This window comes from Dunckerocampus dactyliophorus, chromosome 5 (assembly GCF_027744805.1).
Source record: "Dunckerocampus dactyliophorus isolate RoL2022-P2 chromosome 5, RoL_Ddac_1.1, whole genome shotgun sequence".
In the NCBI taxonomy this organism is placed as follows: Eukaryota; Metazoa; Chordata; class Actinopteri; order Syngnathiformes; family Syngnathidae; genus Dunckerocampus; species Dunckerocampus dactyliophorus.
In genome coordinates, this window is record NC_072823.1 from 28,617,501 (window position 1) to 28,638,108 (window position 20,608).

General features: G+C 43.9%; 2 protein-coding genes and 14 non-coding genes across 19 annotated transcripts in view; 14 read left to right on the forward strand and 2 right to left on the reverse strand.

Moving 5' to 3' along the window:
* Positions 1-4,803, forward strand: part of tubgcp6 (tubulin, gamma complex associated protein 6) — a 35,149-nt gene extending 30,346 nt beyond the window's left edge. For all 3 annotated transcript variants that reach the window (XM_054776256.1, XM_054776255.1, XM_054776254.1), the window contains 6 exons: positions 1-75; positions 261-455; positions 641-773; positions 1,799-2,012; positions 4,376-4,569; positions 4,654-4,803. The exon at positions 1-75 is cut by the window's left edge and continues 67 nt beyond it. In XM_054776256.1, coding sequence (XP_054632231.1) covers positions 1-75; positions 261-455; positions 641-773; positions 1,799-2,012; positions 4,376-4,569; positions 4,654-4,745 — 903 coding nt within the window. In that variant the 3' untranslated portion in view covers positions 4,746-4,803. The remainder of the gene's footprint in view (positions 76-260; positions 456-640; positions 774-1,798; positions 2,013-4,375; positions 4,570-4,653) is intronic.
* The window catches only part of appl2 (adaptor protein, phosphotyrosine interaction, PH domain and leucine zipper containing 2), a 31,304-nt gene continuing 15,348 nt past the window's right edge, over positions 4,653-20,608 (reverse strand). Inside the window, exons 11-22 of one of the 2 annotated variants that reach the window (XM_054776258.1) lie at positions 11,173-11,361; positions 11,048-11,090; positions 10,326-10,382; positions 10,156-10,250; positions 9,483-9,638; positions 9,277-9,329; positions 9,015-9,189; positions 8,663-8,699; positions 8,278-8,433; positions 8,151-8,198; positions 7,611-7,639; positions 4,653-7,467 (exon numbers count right to left, since the gene is read on the reverse strand). In XM_054776258.1, the coding sequence (XP_054632233.1) occupies positions 7,440-7,467; positions 7,611-7,639; positions 8,151-8,198; positions 8,278-8,433; positions 8,663-8,699; positions 9,015-9,189; positions 9,277-9,329; positions 9,483-9,638; positions 10,156-10,250; positions 10,326-10,382; positions 11,048-11,090; positions 11,173-11,361 (1,066 nt within the window). In that variant the 3' untranslated portion in view covers positions 4,653-7,439. The remainder of the gene's footprint in view (positions 7,468-7,610; positions 7,640-8,150; positions 8,199-8,277; positions 8,434-8,662; positions 8,700-9,014; positions 9,190-9,276; positions 9,330-9,482; positions 9,639-10,155; positions 10,251-10,325; positions 10,383-11,047; positions 11,091-11,172; positions 11,362-20,608) is intronic. The other variant, XM_054776257.1, reaches the window with a different exon arrangement.
* Positions 7,548-7,619, reverse strand: trnag-ucc (transfer RNA glycine (anticodon UCC)). The gene has a single exon. It is a non-coding gene; the product is annotated as a tRNA-Gly (tRNA).
* trnan-guu (transfer RNA asparagine (anticodon GUU)) lies at positions 13,777-13,850 on the forward strand. The gene has a single exon. It is a non-coding gene; the product is annotated as a tRNA-Asn (tRNA).
* Positions 14,132-14,205, forward strand: trnan-guu (transfer RNA asparagine (anticodon GUU)). Its single transcript has one exon. It is a non-coding gene; the product is annotated as a tRNA-Asn (tRNA).
* On the forward strand, positions 14,830-14,903 carry trnan-guu (transfer RNA asparagine (anticodon GUU)). The gene has a single exon. It is a non-coding gene; the product is annotated as a tRNA-Asn (tRNA).
* Positions 15,528-15,601, forward strand: trnan-guu (transfer RNA asparagine (anticodon GUU)). Its single transcript has one exon. It is a non-coding gene; the product is annotated as a tRNA-Asn (tRNA).
* trnan-guu (transfer RNA asparagine (anticodon GUU)) lies at positions 15,882-15,955 on the forward strand. The gene has a single exon. It is a non-coding gene; the product is annotated as a tRNA-Asn (tRNA).
* On the forward strand, positions 16,432-16,505 carry trnan-guu (transfer RNA asparagine (anticodon GUU)). Its single transcript has one exon. It is a non-coding gene; the product is annotated as a tRNA-Asn (tRNA).
* trnan-guu (transfer RNA asparagine (anticodon GUU)) lies at positions 17,130-17,203 on the forward strand. The gene has a single exon. It is a non-coding gene; the product is annotated as a tRNA-Asn (tRNA).
* trnan-guu (transfer RNA asparagine (anticodon GUU)) lies at positions 17,484-17,557 on the forward strand. Its single transcript has one exon. It is a non-coding gene; the product is annotated as a tRNA-Asn (tRNA).
* On the forward strand, positions 18,034-18,107 carry trnan-guu (transfer RNA asparagine (anticodon GUU)). The gene has a single exon. It is a non-coding gene; the product is annotated as a tRNA-Asn (tRNA).
* Positions 18,389-18,462, forward strand: trnan-guu (transfer RNA asparagine (anticodon GUU)). Its single transcript has one exon. It is a non-coding gene; the product is annotated as a tRNA-Asn (tRNA).
* Positions 19,088-19,161, forward strand: trnad-guc (transfer RNA aspartic acid (anticodon GUC)). The gene has a single exon. It is a non-coding gene; the product is annotated as a tRNA-Asp (tRNA).
* trnan-guu (transfer RNA asparagine (anticodon GUU)) lies at positions 19,796-19,869 on the forward strand. Its single transcript has one exon. It is a non-coding gene; the product is annotated as a tRNA-Asn (tRNA).
* trnan-guu (transfer RNA asparagine (anticodon GUU)) lies at positions 20,338-20,411 on the forward strand. Its single transcript has one exon. It is a non-coding gene; the product is annotated as a tRNA-Asn (tRNA).

Genomic DNA, 20,608 nt, shown 5'->3' on the forward strand with positions numbered 1-20,608 from the left:
GAGGCGCTGCGCCACTTCCTGCTGATGGAGGACGGCGAGTTTGCGCAGTCGCTCAGTGATCGGCTTTTCGAGAAGGTGAGGCCTCTTAAACAAGCGCCTTTTATTGGAAGCAGACAATATTTGGAGACAAGTTACTTCCTAAATGTGAAAAGTCATTACATATAATGATCTAGAGTGCATGAGAAAGTGCCAAGTCAATCTGAATTGGCGTTCTGTGTGTGAATGACGTGTATTCCGTGACCTTGGGTGTGCCCTCCCAGCTGGGCAGCGGGCAGACCCCCGGCGAGCTGCTCACCCCTCTTGTGCTCAACTCCATCCTGAGCAAAGCGCTGCAGTACAGCCTGCACGGTGACACGCCCCTCGCCGCCAACTTCACCTTCGCCCTGCGCTTCCTGCCCGACACCTTCCACCCGCACGCCCCCGACTCCCTCAACTGTCTGGAGCTGCGCTACAAGGTGGGCCACGCCTCCAACGTCATCAGCAGGTTGAAGGGGCTGATGAAGTGATTACAAGCAGCGGTCTTATAGAGGATCTTTGATTAGCCTTTTTGCAGTAGGTCCTTGAAAGCAGCAGAGTAGTAAATATGATAAATACTAGAATATCTGCTTCTTCTGTCTTTGTGGCTCTGTGGCGCCCTCAGGTGGACTGGCCTCTGAACATCGTCATCACAGACAGCTGCATGAACCAGTACAACCGCCTCTTCTCCTTCCAGCTGCAGCTCAAACACATGGTCTGGAGCCTCACGGACGTCTGGTTCCACCTGAAGAGAACTGGTGAGAGCATTATGGGATGGCAAGCCTCACGGCTTCCTACCGCTTGGTATTCATAGAGGGGCTTATTTTGGTGTTTTAGCTATGAATCGTACGTTGTATTGATTGGTCACACTGAGCTCAGACGTTGTTTAAATGTGATTTTAAAATAGCATTGAGGTGATATTGATCCGTATTGCCTGGAGGAAATGTGGATGCTTGCAAATGGTGACAATGTCTATGAAAACAAACATTAGTTCTATTGATTTCTGCTTTAAAAACAAGAGCAAAATGAAAAATAATGAAATGGCAACAGCTAAATTAAATGTCACCTATCGTAAAAATCAAACAAGAGCACCGACTTTGAAGCTTTTTGTGTACGTGTCCGTTCTGTCACGAATATGAAGAGATATAACTGCTGTTGTACTATGCACATGACAATAAAACTCTCTTGAATCTTGAATCTTGAATACGTTCATACTTTCATATCCTGGCTGGAGGGCACTGTGGAAATATCAATATTTACAAAAATCTACTTTTGGTTTGAGGTTGGCTTTATTGTCCTACCTCATTCTTATATATAATGTGTGCAGTGTTCCCTCGTTTAACCCGGGGGTTAGCTTCCAAAAAATACCCCAGTTAAGTGAATTCCATGTAGTAGAAGGGGTTTTTTGCGTTTTTATATACGTTTTTTTCTTCATTCTATATTTTTTTGTTTACAGGATGTGTTTTTTTGTCTAGAGGATGTTTTTTCATTTATGATATGTTTTTTCCTTTACGGTGCATGTTTTTTTTGTTTATTTGATTTTCTTTCTTAGAATAATTTGTAATTCTATCAATGTAATAATGATTTTTTTCCATTCTAATGTAGAGATATGGCTTAACCCTTCATAGTGCACTCATTTTTCCCAACTATATTAAAGCATTTTTATTACCCTCTTCACTGATTGGCAGGCAGAAGTCACATGGTCCGGCTGTCTTCTAATGAGGCATGTGTGTCAAGAGTATGAAAGGTGAATAATGACGATGTGTGTGTTTTTGTGCATCAGCGTTGGTGAAAGGTGCGGGTCGCTCGGTGCAGTTCCGTCAGCTGCAGCTGTACCGCCACGAGATGCAGCACTTTGTCAAGGTCATCCAAGGTTACATCGCCAACCAGATCCTCCAGGTGTCGTGGAGCGAGTTCACCGCCAAGGTGGCCGCCGCCTCCGACCTGGACGCCATCCACCGCACGCACGCCGACTACCTCAACAGAGCCATCTTCAGGTCAGCACCGGACTCTTTTTATTCATCTTTTTATTAGTTCCTTTGGACTTCAACGTTAACGTCGGCAGGCTTTTGACAAGGAACCATTATTATCTCGCCAAAGAAAGGGGTTCAACATGCACTCAGCACATCTCACCAGAGGGGGCGGTAGATACTCGTCTAGTCTTTCAAAAGAAAAGCTTGCAATAGAAAAATAGCCATCGTTTTCCAAGGAAAAAGTCCAATTACGACATCCTTTATACAGGGAAAAAAGCTGTGGTATCGCAAGAAAAAAACTCATAGTTCAAGAAAAAAATGTTTTATGAAAAGTTGTAATGTCATATTTTTATGAGGAAAAAAGATTTAATTTTTAAGTGAAAAAGTAACAAAAGTAATAAAGTAGTAAGTAATAAAAAAAATTAAACATAATTTTCTATGAATATTACAAGAAAAATGTAAAATGTTAGGAATTCTGGGTTCTCGGTTTGATTCTCTGTTGGGCGTCTTTGTGTGGAGTTTGCATGTTCTCCCCGTGTGTGGGTTTTCTCCGGGTACTCCGGTTTCCTCCCACATTCCAAAAACATGCATGTTAGGTTCATTGGAGACTCTAAATTGTCCATATGTATGAATGTGAGTGTGAATGCTTGTTTGTCTTTATGTGCCCTGCCATTGGCTGGCCACCAGTCCAGGGTGTACCCCGCCTCTCCCCCGAAGTCAGCTGAGATAGGCTCCAGCATGCCCGCGACCCTAATGAGGAGAAGCGGCATAGAAGATGGATGGATGGATAAAAAAAACCCGAACAAATAAAGTTGTACTTTTTGAAAAATTAGGTTGTGGAAAAAGTTATGTTATGAGAATAAAGTCAAAATATGGGAATAAAGTCATAACAAGAAGAAAATAGTTGGAAAGTTTTAAATAAAATAAAAAAAAAACTCAGCAGAAATGGAAAAAAAACAGCTGTAGTTTTACGAGAATAAAGCCAAAATATTAGAGCAGTGGTTCTTAACCTTGTTGGAGGCACCGAACCCCATCAATTTCATATGCCCATTCACCGAACCCTTCTTTAGTGAAAAATAAAATATAATTAAAAAAAAAAATCAAGACATAGGTATATGTTTGTTTACTGGTGCACAAAATGACAGAGACAGGATGCTGACTCCCATCACGGTCCGTGATACATCCATGCTGTACATGTTTGTCCGACTACTTTCTTTTTTTGCTCGACATAGTTAGTATGGATTCAAATATTATGAAGGAAATCACCACATCGGTCACACGTCGACTACTCGATGGTGCGTTTCATTTGTACTCGGAACTGGGAAGTCGGAGTGAGAGTGACGTGATCTCCGAGTTGAAAGCGTTCCAGATGCCAAGTCAGAAAAAACTTCACACTGCAGCAATATTTTGTATAAATTATTTATTGATTATTTACCGTTTACACACGAGGCAGCCATCACTGATTGTTAACTCAGAGGTGGTGTGGATGCTCTGACTTCCAAGTTGAACATTCCGACTTCGGGGGGCGTTTCAGTCGGCTGTACCAGCTAGGAACTGGGAAATTCTGACTTCCAAGTACAAATGGAACACACCGTGAGTGCACTAAATTCTTCGCAGCACTGATTGGCCAAGGCAAGCAATGTAAAATGATTATCTGCAGCCAGTGATGGCTAAGCGGGGCGTGTCATCACGAATTGACACGATGGGTCCGGTGTGTCTTAACCTGGCGGAGGCTCTGCCGAACCCCTGGGACCGACTCACCGAACCCCGAGGGTTGGATCGAAGCCAGATTAAGAACCACTGTATTAAAGAGAAAAAAGTTGAAATTTTATGAGAATATAGTTGTAATATTATGAGGAAAAATAACATCATTTTAGTAACAGAGTTGTAATATTTATCAAAATATTCTGAAAAACAAATTATATGAGAATAAAGTCAACATAGAAAGTTGTATTTTAATGAGGAAAAGTCTTAATTTTAGGAGAGTAAACTGGTAACATGAGGAAAAATAATGTCATTTTCGTAGCATAGAATTTAAGTAAAGTTGAAAGAAAAAAGCATATTTTTAAAAAGTGGTAATATTATGAAACACAAAGTAAAGTTGTCATTTTTGGAAAATTAAGTTGTGGGAAAAAAGTTACAATATCGTGGGAATAAAGTCACAATATTACGAAAAGAAGACGTAAGAAGATGTTTTCAAGAAAAAACGATATAAATATGAAATGTTTGGCAAAAAAAGCAAAGGTGATGCTAATAATAGCCTTTTTCACAAAGCTGAGATGCAGTCTTTTCTTGACATATTTCTTTTCAGTTTCTGCTTAGCATTGACAAAATATCAAAGTGGCCTGTTCTCATGTGCGTGCGTGTGCGTGTGTTTCTCCTCGCAGGGCTTTGCTGACGAAGAAGGCGGCGCCGGTGATGAACATCATCCACAGCATCTTCAGCTTCATCCTCAAGTTCCGGGCGCAGCTCATCGCGCAGCCGTGGTGCAGCCAGCAGGGGGAGGCGGTGCACCCCGGCTTCGTGGCCATGCAGCAGTCGTACAACACCTTCAAGTACTACTCGCACTTCCTTTTTAAAGGTGAGCGGGGGCCCCCCTTTTCACTGACATGATGGTGGGAAGTCACCCGTGACGTTCACCGTGAATGATTCTTTTTCCCGCTAGTGGTGACCAAACTGGTGAACAGAGGCTACCAGCCTCACTTGGAAGACTTCCTCCTTCGCATCAACTTTAACAACTACTACAAAGACTCTTGAAGGAGCATGTCACCATCTCTCTCACACACACACACACACACACACACACACACACACACACACACACACACACATCAAACCATCATAAGAAACATGCAAGTATTAAAGATGCCATGCTTTAATTGTATGTTGTATGCAGGTTTTTTTTTCATCAATCATGATTGTTGTAGTACACACAGGTAGTACTAGTACTAGTACTAGTAGTAGTAGTAGTAGTAGTAGTAGTGGTGATGGTACAAGATGGTAGAAAAAGCCAACAATTAGTGGTGATTTCCTTTGCCTGATGCTGACCATGCAACCCTGATGGGATGTCTTAACATTATTAGGACTAAAAGACACACTTCATGAATCCTTTTAGGTGTGCAAAATGGACATCTAAAATGAAAATGTACACACGTAAGAAAAGAAAAGCTAAAAAATATCACATATTAAATGTAAACCTAAGCAAAGAACACCTTTCCTTTTAAAGAAGATGCTGTGAGGAACTTGTAGAGCTGATCTGAGATCCGCTGGCAGGACCTCAAAGCCTGTAAACTGGAGTGATGTACCGTTTGTTTTTTACCACTAGGGGGCACGCTGCTGACACAGGGTGCAATGCGACTGCCGTCCACTCGGTGGCAGCAACACAAATAAGCGCTACCGTAGTTCCTCATGTTGTGGCTGTACTGCACTGCCAGGTGCCTGTTTGGTGTCTAAAATCAGCATTTTTTGGATGAAATGTTTATCGAGAATAAGGGAGAATTAGGGCAACACTGAAAACAATGTGTAATTACCACAAAACAATCAGGATGAGGATAAAATTCATCATTTATATTGAAATGATAAATTCTATTTAAAAAGCTTGTTTTTTAACAGGAAAAAGTCACTGTTTAAAGACATTTAAGTAAAAGGTGTCCAAACGTTTTGCCAGCATCGTGAAAAATGAAAGGCTGCAGCGCATGCAGATACGCTGAGAAGGTACAGTATGACGGCACGTTTCAAGAAACAGCTTCGTCATATCCTGCACTGTTGGTGACAAAGACTATTGGAGCATTTGCTCCTTTTTTCTTTTTTCATTCTTGCTGGGTTGCTTGTTTCTTATAATATTACAGTTTTGTTCTTGAATATTTCAACTCTATGCTACTAAAATGACTTATTTTTCCTGGTAATATTATGAGTTTATTCTCGTAAAATTGCACCTTTTTTTCCTCTTAATACTTTGTTCTCATAAAATGACAGCTGTTTTTTCCATTTCTGCTGTTAATTAAAAAAATATGTATATATTTATTTGATATTTCAACTTTCTCCTTGTAAATGTCCTTGTGGTAATTATGACTTTATTCCCATAATATTTTCACTTTATTCTCGTAACTTTACAACTTTCTTGTTTCATTTGTTTCTCTAATATTACAACTCTTTAAAAAATTGGAATTAAAAATGTATTTAATATTTCAACTTCATATTACTAAAATGGCAAAATCCCTCATAATATCACAATGTTATTGTTTAATTGATTTATTTTTCAGACTTTCTTGTTAGATTGCAACATTTTTCTCATATTTTTTCTTTTTTTTCTCGTTTTTTTTTGTTCAATTATATTTTAGCACTTTGGACACCCCTGATTTACAGGAAAATCATATTACGGAAAAATAATCCTAAATTAAATAATTGTAATATCACAAGAAAAATATTGTAGTTCAAAATAATAAAGTCAGGAGATGCGAAAACGTTAAATTTTATGTTTAAAGAATAATGGTAGACAATAGAATGCAAAAGTCACATGCAGTCCACGTGTGCATGTACAGCATTGGTGGTATCGTGGTTAGCATTGGTGGTATCGTGGTTAGCATAGCTGCCTTCCAAGCAGTTGACTTGGGTTTGATTCCTGGCCGATTCCCGACTCTTTCATTCTTGTCGTTGTCACAAAATGTTAAGTATTTACTTCAAATACACGTTCACGTTCACGTTCACGGAAAGTGAGGCAAACTCATCTTCTAATATTACAATATAAGAGAAAAAGTTGTAATATTAAGGAAGTGGCATCATTTTAATCCAATGAAGATGGTATGCTTTTATAATATTACAAGAAAAAAGTTGTGTGTATGCGTACAATATCTTTCAAAGAATGGGGAAAAACGCTTCCATAAAGTAAAAGTGTTCTAATGTGAGGAAAAATACTTTCATGTTTTTAAAAGAATAAAGGTTAAAAAACAAAAACTTCACAGAAAAAAAGTGTACTAAAGTTTCAATATTATGACAAAGTGTTTATTTGATGACTTTTGATTTAATGTTTTCAGAACTGAATGAGAAATAACAAATATTATAGTTTTATTATGAATTATGGCCTCTGTCGGCAGAGAGTATGCATTTTCCTGGGGACCACTATCTGAGGAATTACGGTAAACGCCAAGTAAAAGATGAGGGAAAACGGACTCCCTGATGGTTGCTTTTGATTTGCTCCAAATTCCACTTGAGCCAAATTGCATTCAAATCCACGAGCAGAACTTAGCAGAGTGTTGAAGTTGCAGCGGTATAAAAAGGTCATGAGGCCACCTTCACCCAGTCCTGGAGTGCTTTTCAAAGACAGGAGGAGGAGAGGTTTTTTGGACTCCTAGGCCTCAGACTCCAGGTCCTCTAGTCCCTCCCCGTCGGCCGTGTCGCTGCTCTCAGGGTCCAGCAGCAGGAATTTGCCGTCGTTGGTCAGCGGCATGTTCTTCATGAGCTGGGCCAGCGCTGCAGGGTCCTACAATGCAAAAAAAAGTTCCCATTTTTCGGTGAAACTGATCCAGAAAAAGCAGCATCAAAAGAGTTTTCATAAAGGAATGCGTTGGCCGGGAATCGAACCCGGGTCAACTGCTTGGAAGGCAGCTATGCTAACCACTATACCACCAACGCTGTGCTTCCATGAGGAATTTCTGAGGAAAAAAAGGGGACGTTTGTTTTCCTTACACGGCAACATGGGCGGGGCTAAACACGAGCCGCAGCTCAGCATACAAACCCACAGAATCAAACCATCATTCTGGAAATACGAGAAGAAACGTGTTCACATTGGGAGAAAATCATGGGAATCTCATGGAGTCATGAGACGATAAAAGCCCAGGAATTTGGAATGGAAAAGTAAGTTCTAAATTGAAACCAAAAAAGTGGTAATATTATTCAAAAAACTAAGTTGTAATCTAAAAATAAATATTGTTCAAAAATAGGCAGAATTTTGTAAAAAACAAACAAACAAAAACATAATATTACAAGAGTAAAGTTACAGAAAAAAGGTGTATTTATATATATTTTCATAAGACAAATAAGTTAAATTTGCCAGATTGCACGTGCAGCGTTGGTGGTAAGGTGGCTGACCAACGTGCTTTTACTCTCGTAGTTCTGACTGAATGGCGAGTGTGTGGCTCAGGTCTGAAATGGAGTCCAGCTCACCTTCTTCGCTTCGGTAATGTCCTTGGCGAGACTCATGGTGTAGCAAATCTGCAGGAAAGAAAGTCTTCACGTGTCAGCACCTTTTAGGACGACACATCAACACATGTGAACTCCCCGCTACGAGCACCTTCTCGCCCTCCGTGTTGCTCTCGAAGACGAAGGCGCTAAACGAGGGCTCGCCGTCTTCGCCGCCGTCGCTCCAGTCTCGCCCCTCCACCACCAAACCCATCAGCCTGCTGTTCTCCTGGTGGGCCGCAAACTGACACACCTCCCTCAAGGGAAACTGAAAGATCAACGACATGTTCATTATACTCATGAAGCTTCAACAAACTGTGCCTCCTCAACCAAAATGGGTGTGGGGTCTATTTCTTCTATTTAACCCCAGCATTAGCATAAGCGCCATCGATGCATCCAGCTCCCGGGCCTTGCGTTTGACACGTGTGTCCTAAGCCAAGCCCTAACCCCAACCGTTTCTTCTCCGGAGGAGAAATTGAGTGCTTTGAGATACTTACACTTATCCTCGTCACTTGAGTCTGAGGGTCAATCAGCCTGTCAGACATGAAAGACAAACTAAATGTTAGCCTTTGACTGAACTTTCACCTTAATAGAAGTTAGTTAGCACGGTAATCCTTTGTTCATCTACTATGTTGGGTAATAGGCGTGTAAAGTGGTGTAGGGGTGTTATTTCACGTCGAGAGGGCTCTAATAATGCTTAAAACAGTATTTAGAAGGTCATAACTAACTATGAAAATATTCCAATTCCAAATAAGGAATGCTACACTTCACTTGTCACGGTATAAAGCAGGGATTGAACAATATCTCTGGATCAAATCTTGAAGGAGGGTTCGGCAGCCCCTGTCGTACCTGAGGCTGCTGCTGGTGACCATAAGGTGGGACTCGGTGGTCCTGAAGATGTTGTGTATAGCCCGGGCGGCCAGGACCTGCCTCATGGCCTCGTAGATCACCTCCTGGTTGTCGCCGCAGCGCACGGCCATGGAGCCCAGGAAGCGCACGGCAAACACCTGCTGCAAGAGGGCGTCTGCGTGCACGGTAAACAAGAGCAACGCTCGGGCTTGACAGGAAGCGGACAAAAAACACACACACACAAACGGAGGGTGACTGTTACCGTCGCTTTCAGAGGAATGGTCGGCATCGGTTTCTCCAAATGGATTAGTGCGCCTGGCAGGGAGGAAGGAAGCAAACATGATGATTAGGAGCCCATGACTGATCCATTAGGAGGCATCTTGGCCTCCTGGAAATGACATAATAAACCAATAAAGCACATCCAGGAAATGAGTCAGTACCTACCTAAAGAACAAAACAAGCACTCACCTCCCGTCCACCCTGTTCTGGTCCTGGAACTCAGAGGCGGGCAGCACGATGTCAAACTGGATGGGCGTCCCCGGGGCGATCAGGTCTTCTGGTTCCGGAGCGGCTCCCGTCTTCTGGGATGTGGTGCCGGTGGAGTAGACGCCTCCTGGTTTGGCTCTGCAGGCTCGAGGGAAGGTGAGATTCTATGTGATGGAGTTGTCATGCCAACAATTTAGCTTGTAAAATCAGCAAGGGATGTCTTACTCGTACAAATATTTGATATCTGAATGAAGGCCCATTTATAACTGTTAATGGCGTTCTAACAGTAATTTGTGTCCCTAGAGCCTCTTCATGAGCATGAAACATAACGAACATCTATCATCTCCCTCACGTGAGATCGTCTGAAATTTCATAACATCAGGAAAAATCATGGACACGATAGCGCCCTGAGCTAGTGTCCAAACTTTTCCAATGAAGACTTTAATTCCCATAATATATTTATTCTCGGAACGTTATAACTTTCTCCGAAACTCAATTTTCCTCAAATTAGAACTAATTAGGCTAAGCAGGAAAGCCCATACTTCCCTCTCCCCAGCTAGCATCACATAAGAGTGGTTAAACAACTCCCAGGTGTTTTTAGCTGTTAGCATTAGCTTATATTTCGGGGACTCTTGTCAAGAACGAAGTGTCTGACCTGTCAGGGTCAGGTGAGCCTTCCTGCCTCTTTTCAAAGCTGGTGATGGGCGTGACGGCTTGGATGGCGGTTTGGTTCAAGCGGATAGCCACGGCCTGGACGCAAAGAACACAAAGACAAGTCATCCCACTCTGCCCTTGTGAAGAAGAAACACACAGAATGTTCTTTACCTCCGGGTTGTCAGTCAGGTAGATCTGTCTGGAGATGTTGTTCACTGTGCAAATCCACTGAGGAAGAAACACTATTCAGACTTCCTGCATGTGTGAGGCGACGTGCAAACGACCTGACTGATACGAGCTTTGACAGGCCGGACGGACATGTCCAAACCACACTGATGAGACCTGACAGCTTCCTCCCTCTGCTGTGATAGCGATACTCCAGCTATCACCAGCTATCAAGTGTTCAGGCCAACAATATTCTCCCTGAGGTCCTTTGACAGCTCTTTGGTCTTTCCCATGGTGATTTGAATGGAAGAGATTGTTTCCTTCATCCACATAAGCTGAGGTTTCATTCACAACTTTTATTTCATGTTTTTTCTGGATTTTTTTTTTGGCAATTCTGGGCTGTGTTTTTGTATGGGGTGGGGGGGACATACGTACGTAAAAGGTGAGAATTTTTGCCGCATACTTTGAATGGGAAAAGGTTGCACCATCGGGTCAACAACTAAAAAAAACTGACGGCCAATAGTCCAAATTATGCATTAGGTGTTTGTAATGTTTATAAAATTTGCAATGGGACATTTTGGTGTAGCATAGCCATTAAAATCGAAAATGTTTTAAAAATGAATATCCTCTGGCAGTACTATATTCATTCAACACAACAGTGTCCCCCAGATCTCTTACAATGTTAATCTTGCTAGTTAATATACAGAAGGCAACTAAAACCAACTCACTTCTTCATATTCCTTTTTGCTCTCAGCTTGTAGAATCATCGACCTGGTCGGAAACAAAACAAGAAAGCCAATGAGTGTAGAAAAAGAGAAAAGAAGCATTGTTGCGGGTACATGATTGTGCGTACGTTTTTCCAGATGGTGATGTGATTTGGAAGCAGTAGTGTCTGTCTTCACACTCGATGGCCATGACAGAACTGTTGTCCAGATCTAGCACCATGCCCCCGGCCACCGCCCCCCGGGGCTGGCACATGAGGTTTCCACCCTGTGTGAAGAAGTAGAGGCGGTCCCATGCTGTGGTCACCAGGCCCGTCTTACTGAGGACAGGAAGTCACATAAACATTCAGAGTTAAAACATTGATTATTAGTATAAAGTAGACGCTGCCGGGTCGTTAGTGTGAAGAAACTGAGCTAGTCTCACAAGGAATTCCTCGGTAGAAGGCTTCATGAGTTAGCTTAGCTTGCGGACAATGAAAAAAACTCTCTGTGGCACAATTGGTTCAGCTGTTAACCAAAAGGTTAGACTACCGATCCATCAAAGGCTGAAAATTATGATTCTGTTAACTGTCCTTTCTTACGAGCATCAAACACACAGCGACAACCAGTACAGTTTGTCTCTGTGGCACAATTAATTAGTGTGTTCAGCTGTGAAAAGCTTGGTGACTTGAACCCATCCAGGGGCGGGATTATATTTTGACGAGAGGATCACAGGTTATCTGAGTTCAAATCTCCGTTAGGCATCTATGTGTGGAGTTTGCATGTTTTCCCCGTGCGTACGTTGTTTACTCCCACATTCCAAAAAAATGCGTGTTAGGTTAATTGGCGACTCTAAATTGTCCATAGGTCTGGATGTGAGTGTGAACGTTTTGTTTGTCTATAATTAAATGGATGGATGGACGGATGGATCACAGGTTCAAGGCCGATGGAAATATTGAAAGTGGGGCTGGTTGCTGGAAAGACAGTAGATCACTTTTTCACGACTGACGTGTCAGTCAGTGAATGATTCCCTAGGCGTTGGCTTAGCTTTGCATCCACAAAAAAAGCATGTCTCTGGTTTGAGCCGACACAGGGAGGGATGCCTTTTAGGCTTTACACTTGTCGGATCCAAAGATCCGACCCCATAGTCTGCGAAAGTCTCCAAATCATGAATCTTCATCTCCAAACCAAGCATGACAGTCTCGAAAAGGCCTCGATATCACGTGGTTTGACTGCACCCAAGGACAAATGAATACTTTGGGCTTCTGACTGGAGGATCCCAGGTTCAGCTGCTTCAGCAGAGGAAAATGTTATGATTCTCCATGCTTTGCCTTAACTTTGCAGACTAACAAAGAAAGCTATACAAAAAAAACACACATCGGCCAGAGAGTTCGGCTGTTAACCGAAAGGTTGGTGGTTCGAGCCCACCCAGGGGCGGATGCATGTCTTAGGCTTCCCACTGGTCGGATCCAAAGATCTGACCCCATCATCTGCTAAAGGCTCCAAATCAGGTATTTTAATCTCCAAACCAAGCTGGACAGCCTCGAAAACACCTCTTTACCAGGCAATTTGACTGCACCCATGGATAAAAGGATATTTTTTGGCTTAACACGTGAGAATCCCAGGTTCAACTGCTTCAGTTGAGGAAAATGTTATGATTCTCCAGGCTTTGGCTTAGCTTTGCAGCCTAACAAAGACAGCCATAGAAAGGCAACCACGTCGCTGTGGCGCAATCAGTCAGCACGTTCATCGGTTAACGGAACCGTTGGTGGTTTGATCCCACCCAGGGAGGAATGCATGGCTCATTGTCCGATGCTTTACACTTGTCGGACCATCTGCTGAAGGCGCCAAATCCTGAATCTTCATCTCCAAACGTACTTTAGCATTCTCAGAAAGGCCTAGAGATCACGTGGTTTGACTGCACCCAAGGACAAATGAATACTTTGGGCTTCTGACTGGAGGATCCCAGGTTAAGCTGCTTTAGCTGAGGAAAATGTTATGATTCTCCATGCTTTGGCTTAGCTTTGCAACCTAACAAAGACAGCTATAGAAATGAGAACACGTCTCTGTGGTGCAATCAGTCAGCACGTTTGTCTGTTAACGGAACGGTTGGTTGTTCGATCCCACCCAGGGACCGCTGCATTTCTGATTGTCTTATGCTTTACACTTCTCGGATCATCTGCTAAAGGCTCAAAATCATGAATCTTCATCTCCAAACCTAGCTTGACAGTCTCGAAAAGGCCTCTATATCACGTGGTTTGCCTGCACCCAAGGACAAATGAATACTTTGGGCTTCTGACTGGAGGATCCCAGGTTAAGCTGCTTCAGCAGAGGAAAATGTTATGGTTCTTCATGCTTTGGCTTAGCTTTGCAACCTAATAAAGACAGCTATACAGAGGAGTACACATCTCTGTGGTGCAACCAGTGAGCAAGTTCATCTGTGAACGAAATGGTTGGTTGTTCGATCTCACCCAGGGACGTATGCATGTCTTGTCTTATTGTCTTATGCTTTCCACTTGTCGGATCGTCTGCTAAATCATGAATCTTCATCTCCAAACCTAGCTTGACAGTCTCAAAAAGGCCTCTATATCATGTGGTTTGACTTCACCCAAGGACAAATGAATACTTTGGCCTTCTGACTGGAGGATCCCAGGGTTCAGCTGCTTCAGCAGAGGAAAATGTTATGATTCTCCAAGCTTTGCATAAGCTTTCGCTTAGTTAGCAGCCTAACAAAGACAGCTATACACAAAAAACACGTCTCTGTGGCGCAATCGGTCAGCGCGTTCGGCTGTTAACCGAAAGGTTGGTGGTTCGAGCCCACCCAGGGACGGATGCATGTCTGATTGTTTTATGCTTTCCACTTGTCGGATCGTCTGCTAAAGGCTCAAAATCATGAATCTTCATCTCCACACCGAGCTTGACAGTCTCAAAAAGGCCTCTATATCATGTGGTTTGACTTCACCCAAGGACAAATGAATACTTTGGCCTTCTGACTGGAGGATCCCAGGGTTCAGCTGCTTCAGCAGAGGAAAATGTTATGATTCTCCAAGCTTTGCCTTGGCTTTCGTTTAGTTAGCAGCCTAACAAAGACAGCTATACAAAGGAAAACACGTCTCTGTGGTGCAATCGGTCAGCGCGTTCGGCTGTTAACCGAAAGGTTGGTGGTTCGAGCCCACCCAGGGACGGATGCACGTCTTAGCTTTCAAACTTGTCAGATCAAAAGACCTGACCCCATTGTCTGCTGAAGGCTCCAAATCAGGTATTTTCATCTCCAAACTTAGCTGGACAGCCTCAAAAACACCTCTTTACCACGCAGTTTGACTGCACCCATGGATAAAAGGATATTTTTGGCTTAACACGTGAGAATCCCAGGGTCAACTGCTTCAGCAGAGGAAAATGTCATGATTCTCCATGCTTTGGCTTAGCTTTGCAGCCTAACAAAGACAGCTATAGAAAGGTGACCACGTCACTGTGGAACAATCAGTCAGCACGTTCGTCTGTTAACGGAATGGTTGGTGTTTCGATACCACCCGGGGAGGGATGCATGTCTGATTGTCTTATGCTTTCCACTTGTCGGATCGTCTGCTAAAGGCTCAAAATCATGAATCTTCATCTCCAAACCGAGCTTGACAGTCTCGAAAAGGCCTCTATATCACGTGGTTTGCCTGCACCCAAGGACAAATGAATACTTTGGGATTCTGACTGGAGGATCCCAGGTTAAGCTGCTTCAGCAGAGGGAAATGTTATGGTTCTTCATGCGTTGGCTTAGCTTTGCAACCTAACAAAGACAGCTATACACAGGAAAACACGTCTCTGTGGCGCAATTGGTCAGCGCGTTCGGCTGTTAACCGAAAGGTTGGTGGTTCGAGCCCACCCAGGGACGGATGCATGTCTTATTGTCTTATGCTTTCCACTTGTCGGATTGTCTGCGAAAGGCTCAAAATCATGAATCTTCATCTCCACACCTAGCTTGACAGTCTCAAAAAGGCCTCTATATCATGTGGTTTGACTTCACCCAAGGACAAATGAATACTTTGGGCTTCTGACTGGAGGATCCCAGGTTAAGCTGCTTCAGCAGAGGAAAATGTTATGGTTCTTCATGCTTTGGCTTAGCTTTGCAACCTAATAAAGACAGCTATACAGAGGAGTACACATCTCTGTGGTGCAACCAGTGAGCAAGTTCATCTGTGAACGAAACGGTTGGTTGTTCGATCTCACCCAGGGACGTATGCATGTCTTATTGTCTTATGCTTTCCACTTGTCGGATCGTCTGCTAAAGGCTCAAAATCATGAATCTTCATCTCCAAACCTAGCTTGACAGTCTCAAAAAGGCCTCTATATCATGTGGTTTGACTTCACCCAAGGACAAATGAATACTTGGGTTTCTGACTGGAGGATCCCAGGGTTCAGCTGCTTCAGCAAAGGAAAATGTTTTGATTCTCCAAGCTTTGCCTTAGCTTTCGTTTAGTTAGCAGCCTAACAAAGACAGCTATACACAAGAAAACACGTCTCTGTGGCGCAATCGGTCAGCGCATTCGGCTGTTAACCGAAAGGTTGGTGGTTCGAGCCCACCCAGGGACGGATGCATGTCTGATTGTCTTATGCTTTCCACTTGTCGGATTGTCTGCGAAAGGCTCAAAATCATGAATCTTCATCTCCACACCTAGCTTGACAGTCTCAAAAAGGCCTCTACATCATGTGGTTTGACTTCACCCAAGGACAAATGAATACTTGGGTTTCTGACTGGAGGATCCCAGGGTTCAGCTGCTTCAGCAAAGGAAAATGTTCTGATTCTCCAAGCTTTGCCTTAGCTTTCGTTTAGTTAGCAGCCTAACAAAGACAGCTATACACAAGAAAACACGTCTCTGTGGCGCAATCGGTCAGCGCATTCGGCTGTTAACCGAAAGGTTGGTGGTTCGAGCCCACCCAGGGACGGATGCATGTCTGATTGTCTTATGCTTTCCACTTGTCCTGATAAATGCTCAAAATCATGAATCTTCATCTCCAAACCCAGCTTGACAGTCTCGAAAAGGCCTCTATATCACGTGGTTTGCCTGCACCCAAGGACAAATGAAAACTTTGGGCTTCTGACTGGAGGATCCCAGGTTAAGCTGCTTCAGCAGGGGAAAATGTTACGGTTCTTCATGCTTTGGCTTAGCTTTTCAACCTAACAGACAGCTATACAGAGGAGCACACATCTCTGTGGTGAAATAGGTCAGCGTGTTCGCCTGTTAACCGAAGTTGGTGGTTCAAGCCCACCCAGGGACAGATGCATGTTTTATTGTCTTATGCTTTCCACTTGTCGGATCGTCTGCTAAAGGCTCAAAATCATGAATCATGATTCTCCAAGCTTTGCCTTAGCTTTCGTTTAGTTAGCAGCCTAACAAAGACAGCTATACACAGTAAAACACGTCTCTGTGGCGCAATCGGTCAGCGCGTTCGGCTGTTAACCAGAAGGTTGGTGGTTCGAGCCCACCCAGGGACGGATGCATGTTTGATTGTCTTATGCTTTCCACTTGTCGGATCGTCTGCTAAAGGCTCAAAATCATGAATCTTCATCTCCAAACCGAGCTTGACAGTGTCGAAAAGGCCTCTATATCACGTGGTTTGCCTGCACCCAAGGACAAATGAATACTTTGGCCTTCTGACTGGAGGATCCCAGGTTAAGCTGCTTCAGCAGAGGGAAATGTTATGGTTCTTCATGCTTTGGCTTAGCTTTGCAACCTAATAAAGACAGCTATACAGAGGAGTACACATCTCTGTGGTGCAACCAGTGAGCAAGTTCATCTGTGAACGAAACGGTTGGTTGTTCGATCTCACCCAGGGACGTATGCATGTCTTATTGTCTTATGCTTTCCACTTGTCGGATCGTCTGCTAAAGGCTCAAAATCATGAATCTTCATCTCCAAACCTAGCTTGACAGTCTCAAAAAGGCCTCTATATCATGTGGTTTGACTTCACCCAAGGACAAATGAATACTTGGGTTTCTGACTGGAGGATCCCAGGGTTCAGCTGCTTCAGCAAAGGAAAATGTTTTGATTCTCCAAGCTTTGCCTTAGCTTTCGTTTAGTTAGCAGCCTAACAAAGACAGCTATACACAAGAAAACACGTCTCTGTGGCGCAATCGGTCAGCGCATTCGGCTGTTAACCGAAAGGTTGGTGGTTCGAGCCCACCCAGGGACGGATGCATGTCTGATTGTCTTATGCTTTCCACTTGTCGGATTGTCTGCGAAAGGCTCAAAATCATGAATCTTCATCTCCACACCTAGCTTGACAGTCTCAAAAAGGCCTCTACATCATGTGGTTTGACTTCACCCAAGGACAAATGAATACTTGGGTTTCTGACTGGAGGATCCCAGGGTTCAGCTGCTTCAGCAAAGGAAAATGTTCTGATTCTCCAAGCTTTGCCTTAGCTTTCGTTTAGTTAGCAGCCTAACAAAGACAGCTATACACAAGAAAACACGTCTCTGTGGCGCAATCGGTCAGCGCATTCGGCTGTTAACCGAAAGGTTGGTGGTTCGAGCCCACCCAGGGACGGATGCATGTCTGATTGTCTTATGCTTTCCACTTGTCCTGATAAATGCTCAAAATCATGAATCTTCATCTCCAAACCCAGCTTGACAGTCTCGAAAAGGCCTCTATATCACGTGGTTTGCCTGCACCCAAGGACAAATGAAAACTTTGGGCTTCTGACTGGAGGATCCCAGGTTAAGCTGCTTCAGCAGGGGAAAATGTTACGGTTCTTCATGCTTTGGCTTAGCTTTTCAACCTAACAGACAGCTATACAGAGGAGCACACATCTCTGTGGTGAAATAGGTCAGCGTGTTCGCCTGTTAACCGAAGTTGGTGGTTCAAGCCCACCCAGGGACAGATGCATGTTTTATTGTCTTATGCTTTCCACTTGTCGGATCGTCTGCTAAAGGCTCAAAATCATGAATCATGATTCTCCAAGCTTTGCCTTAGCTTTCGTTTAGTTAGCAGCCTAACAAAGACAGCTATACACAGTAAAACACGTCTCTGTGGCGCAATCGGTCAGCGCGTTCGGCTGTTAACCAGAAGGTTGGTGGTTCGAGCCCACCCAGGGACGGATGCATGTTTGATTGTCTTATGCTTTCCACTTGTCGGATCGTCTGCTAAAGGCTCAAAATCATGAATCTTCATCTCCAAACCGAGCTTGACAGTGTCGAAAAGGCCTCTATATCACGTGGTTTGCCTGCACCCAAGGACAAATGAATACTTTGGCCTTCTGACTGGAGGATCCCAGGGTTCAGCTGCTTCAGCAGAGGAAAATGTTATGATTCTCCAAGCTTTGCCTTGGCTTTCGTTTAGTTAGCAGCCTAACAAAGACAGCCATACACAGGAAAACACGTCTCTGTGGCGCAATCGGTCAGCGCGTTCGGCTGTTAACCGAAAGGTTGGTGGTTCGAGCCCACCCAGGGACGGATGCATGTCTGATTGTCTTATGCTTTCCACTTGTCGGATCGTCTGCTAAAGGCTCAAAATCATGAATCTTCATCTCCAAACCGAGCTTGACAGTCTCAAAAAGGCCTCTATATCATGTGGTTTGACTTCACCCAAGGACAAATGAATACTTTGGGCTTCTGACTGGAAGATCCCAGGTTAAGCTGCTTCAGCAGAGGGAAATGTTATGGTTCTTCATGCTTTGGCTTAGCTTTGCAACCTAACAAAGACAGCTATACAGAGGAGTACACATCTCTGTGGTGCAACCAGTGAGCAAGTTCATCTGTGAACGAAACGGTTGGTTGTTCGATCTCACCCAGGGACGTATGCATGTCTTATTGTCTTATGCTTTCCACTTGTTGGATCGTCTGCTAAAGGCTCAAAATCATGAATCTTCATCTCCAAACCTAGCTTGACAGTCTCGAAAAGGCCTCTATATCATGTGGTTTGACTTCACCCAAGGACAAATGAATACTTTGGCCTTCTGACTGGAGGATCCCAGGGTTCAGCTGGTTCAGCAGAGGAAAATGTTATGATTCTCCAAGCTTTGCCTTGGCTTTCGTTTAGTTAGCAGCCTAACAAAGACAGCTATACACAGGAAAACACGTCTCTGTGGCGCAATCGGTCAGCGCCTTCGGCTGTCAACCGAAAGGTTGGTGGTTCGAGCCCACCCAGGGACGGATGCATGTCTTAGCTTTCAAACTTGTCAGATCAAAAGACCTGACCCCATTGTCTGCTGAAGGCTCCAAATCAGGCATTTTCATCTCCAAACTTAGCTGGACAGCCTCAAAAACACCTCTTTACCACGCAGTTTGACTGTACCCATGGATAAAAGGATATTTTTGGCTTAACACGTGAGAATCCCAGGGTCAACTGCTTCAGCAGAGGAAAATGTCATGATTCTCCATGCTTTGGCTTAGCTTTGCAGCCTAACAAAGACAGCTATAGAAAGGTGACCACGTCACTGTGGAACAATCAGTCAGCACGTTCGTCTGTTAACGGAATGGTTGGTGTTTCGATCCCACCCGGGGAGGGATGCATGTCTGATTGTCTTATGCTTTCCACTTGTCGGATCGTCTGCTAAAGGCTCAAAATCATGAATCTTCATCTCCACACCTAGCTGGACAGTCTCGAAAAGGCCTCTATATCATGTGGTTTGACTTCACCCAAGGACAAATGACTACTTGGGTTTCTGACTGGAGGATCCCAGGGTTCAGCTGCTTCAGCAAAGGAAAATGTTCTGATTCTCCAAGCTTTGCCTTAGCTTTCGTTTAGTTAGCAGCCTAACAAAGACAGCTATGCACAAGAAAACACGTTTCTGTGGTGCAATCGGTCAGCGCATTCGGCTGTTAACCGCAAGGTTGGTGGTTCGAGCCCACCCAGGGACGGATGCATGTCTGATTGTCTTATGCTTTCCACTTGTCTGATAAAGGCTCAAAATCATGAATCTTCATCTCCAAACCCAGCTTGACAGTCTCGAAAAGGCCTCTATATCATGTGGTTGGCCTGCACCCAAGGACAAATGAAAACTTTGGGCTTCTGACTGGAGGATCCCAGGTTAAGCTGCTTCAGCAGGGGAAAATGTTATGGTTCTTCATGCTTTGGCTTAGCTTTTCAACCTAACAGACAGCTATACAGAGGAGCACACATCTCTGTGGTGAAATAGGTCAGCGTGTTCGCCTGTTAACCGAAGTTGGTGGTTCAAGCCCACCCAGGGACAGATGCATGTTTTATTGTCTTATGCTTTCCACTTGTCGGATCGTCTGCTAAAGGCTCTGAATCATGATTCTCCAAGCTTTGCCTTAGCTTTCGTTTAGTTAGCAGCCTAACAAAGACAGCTATACACAGGAAAACACGTCTCTGTGGCGCAATCGGTCAGCGCGTTCGGCTGTTAACCGAAAGGTTGGTGGTTCGAGCCCACCCAGGGACGGATGCATGGCTGATTGTCTTATGCTTTCCACTTGTCGGATCGTCTGCTAAAGGCTCAAAATCATGAATCTTCATCTCCAAACCGAGCTTGACAGTCTCGAAAAGGCCTCTATATCACGTGGTTTGCCTGCACCCAAGGACAAATGAATACTTTGGGATTCTGACTGGAGGATCCCAGGTTAAGCTGCTTCAGCAGAG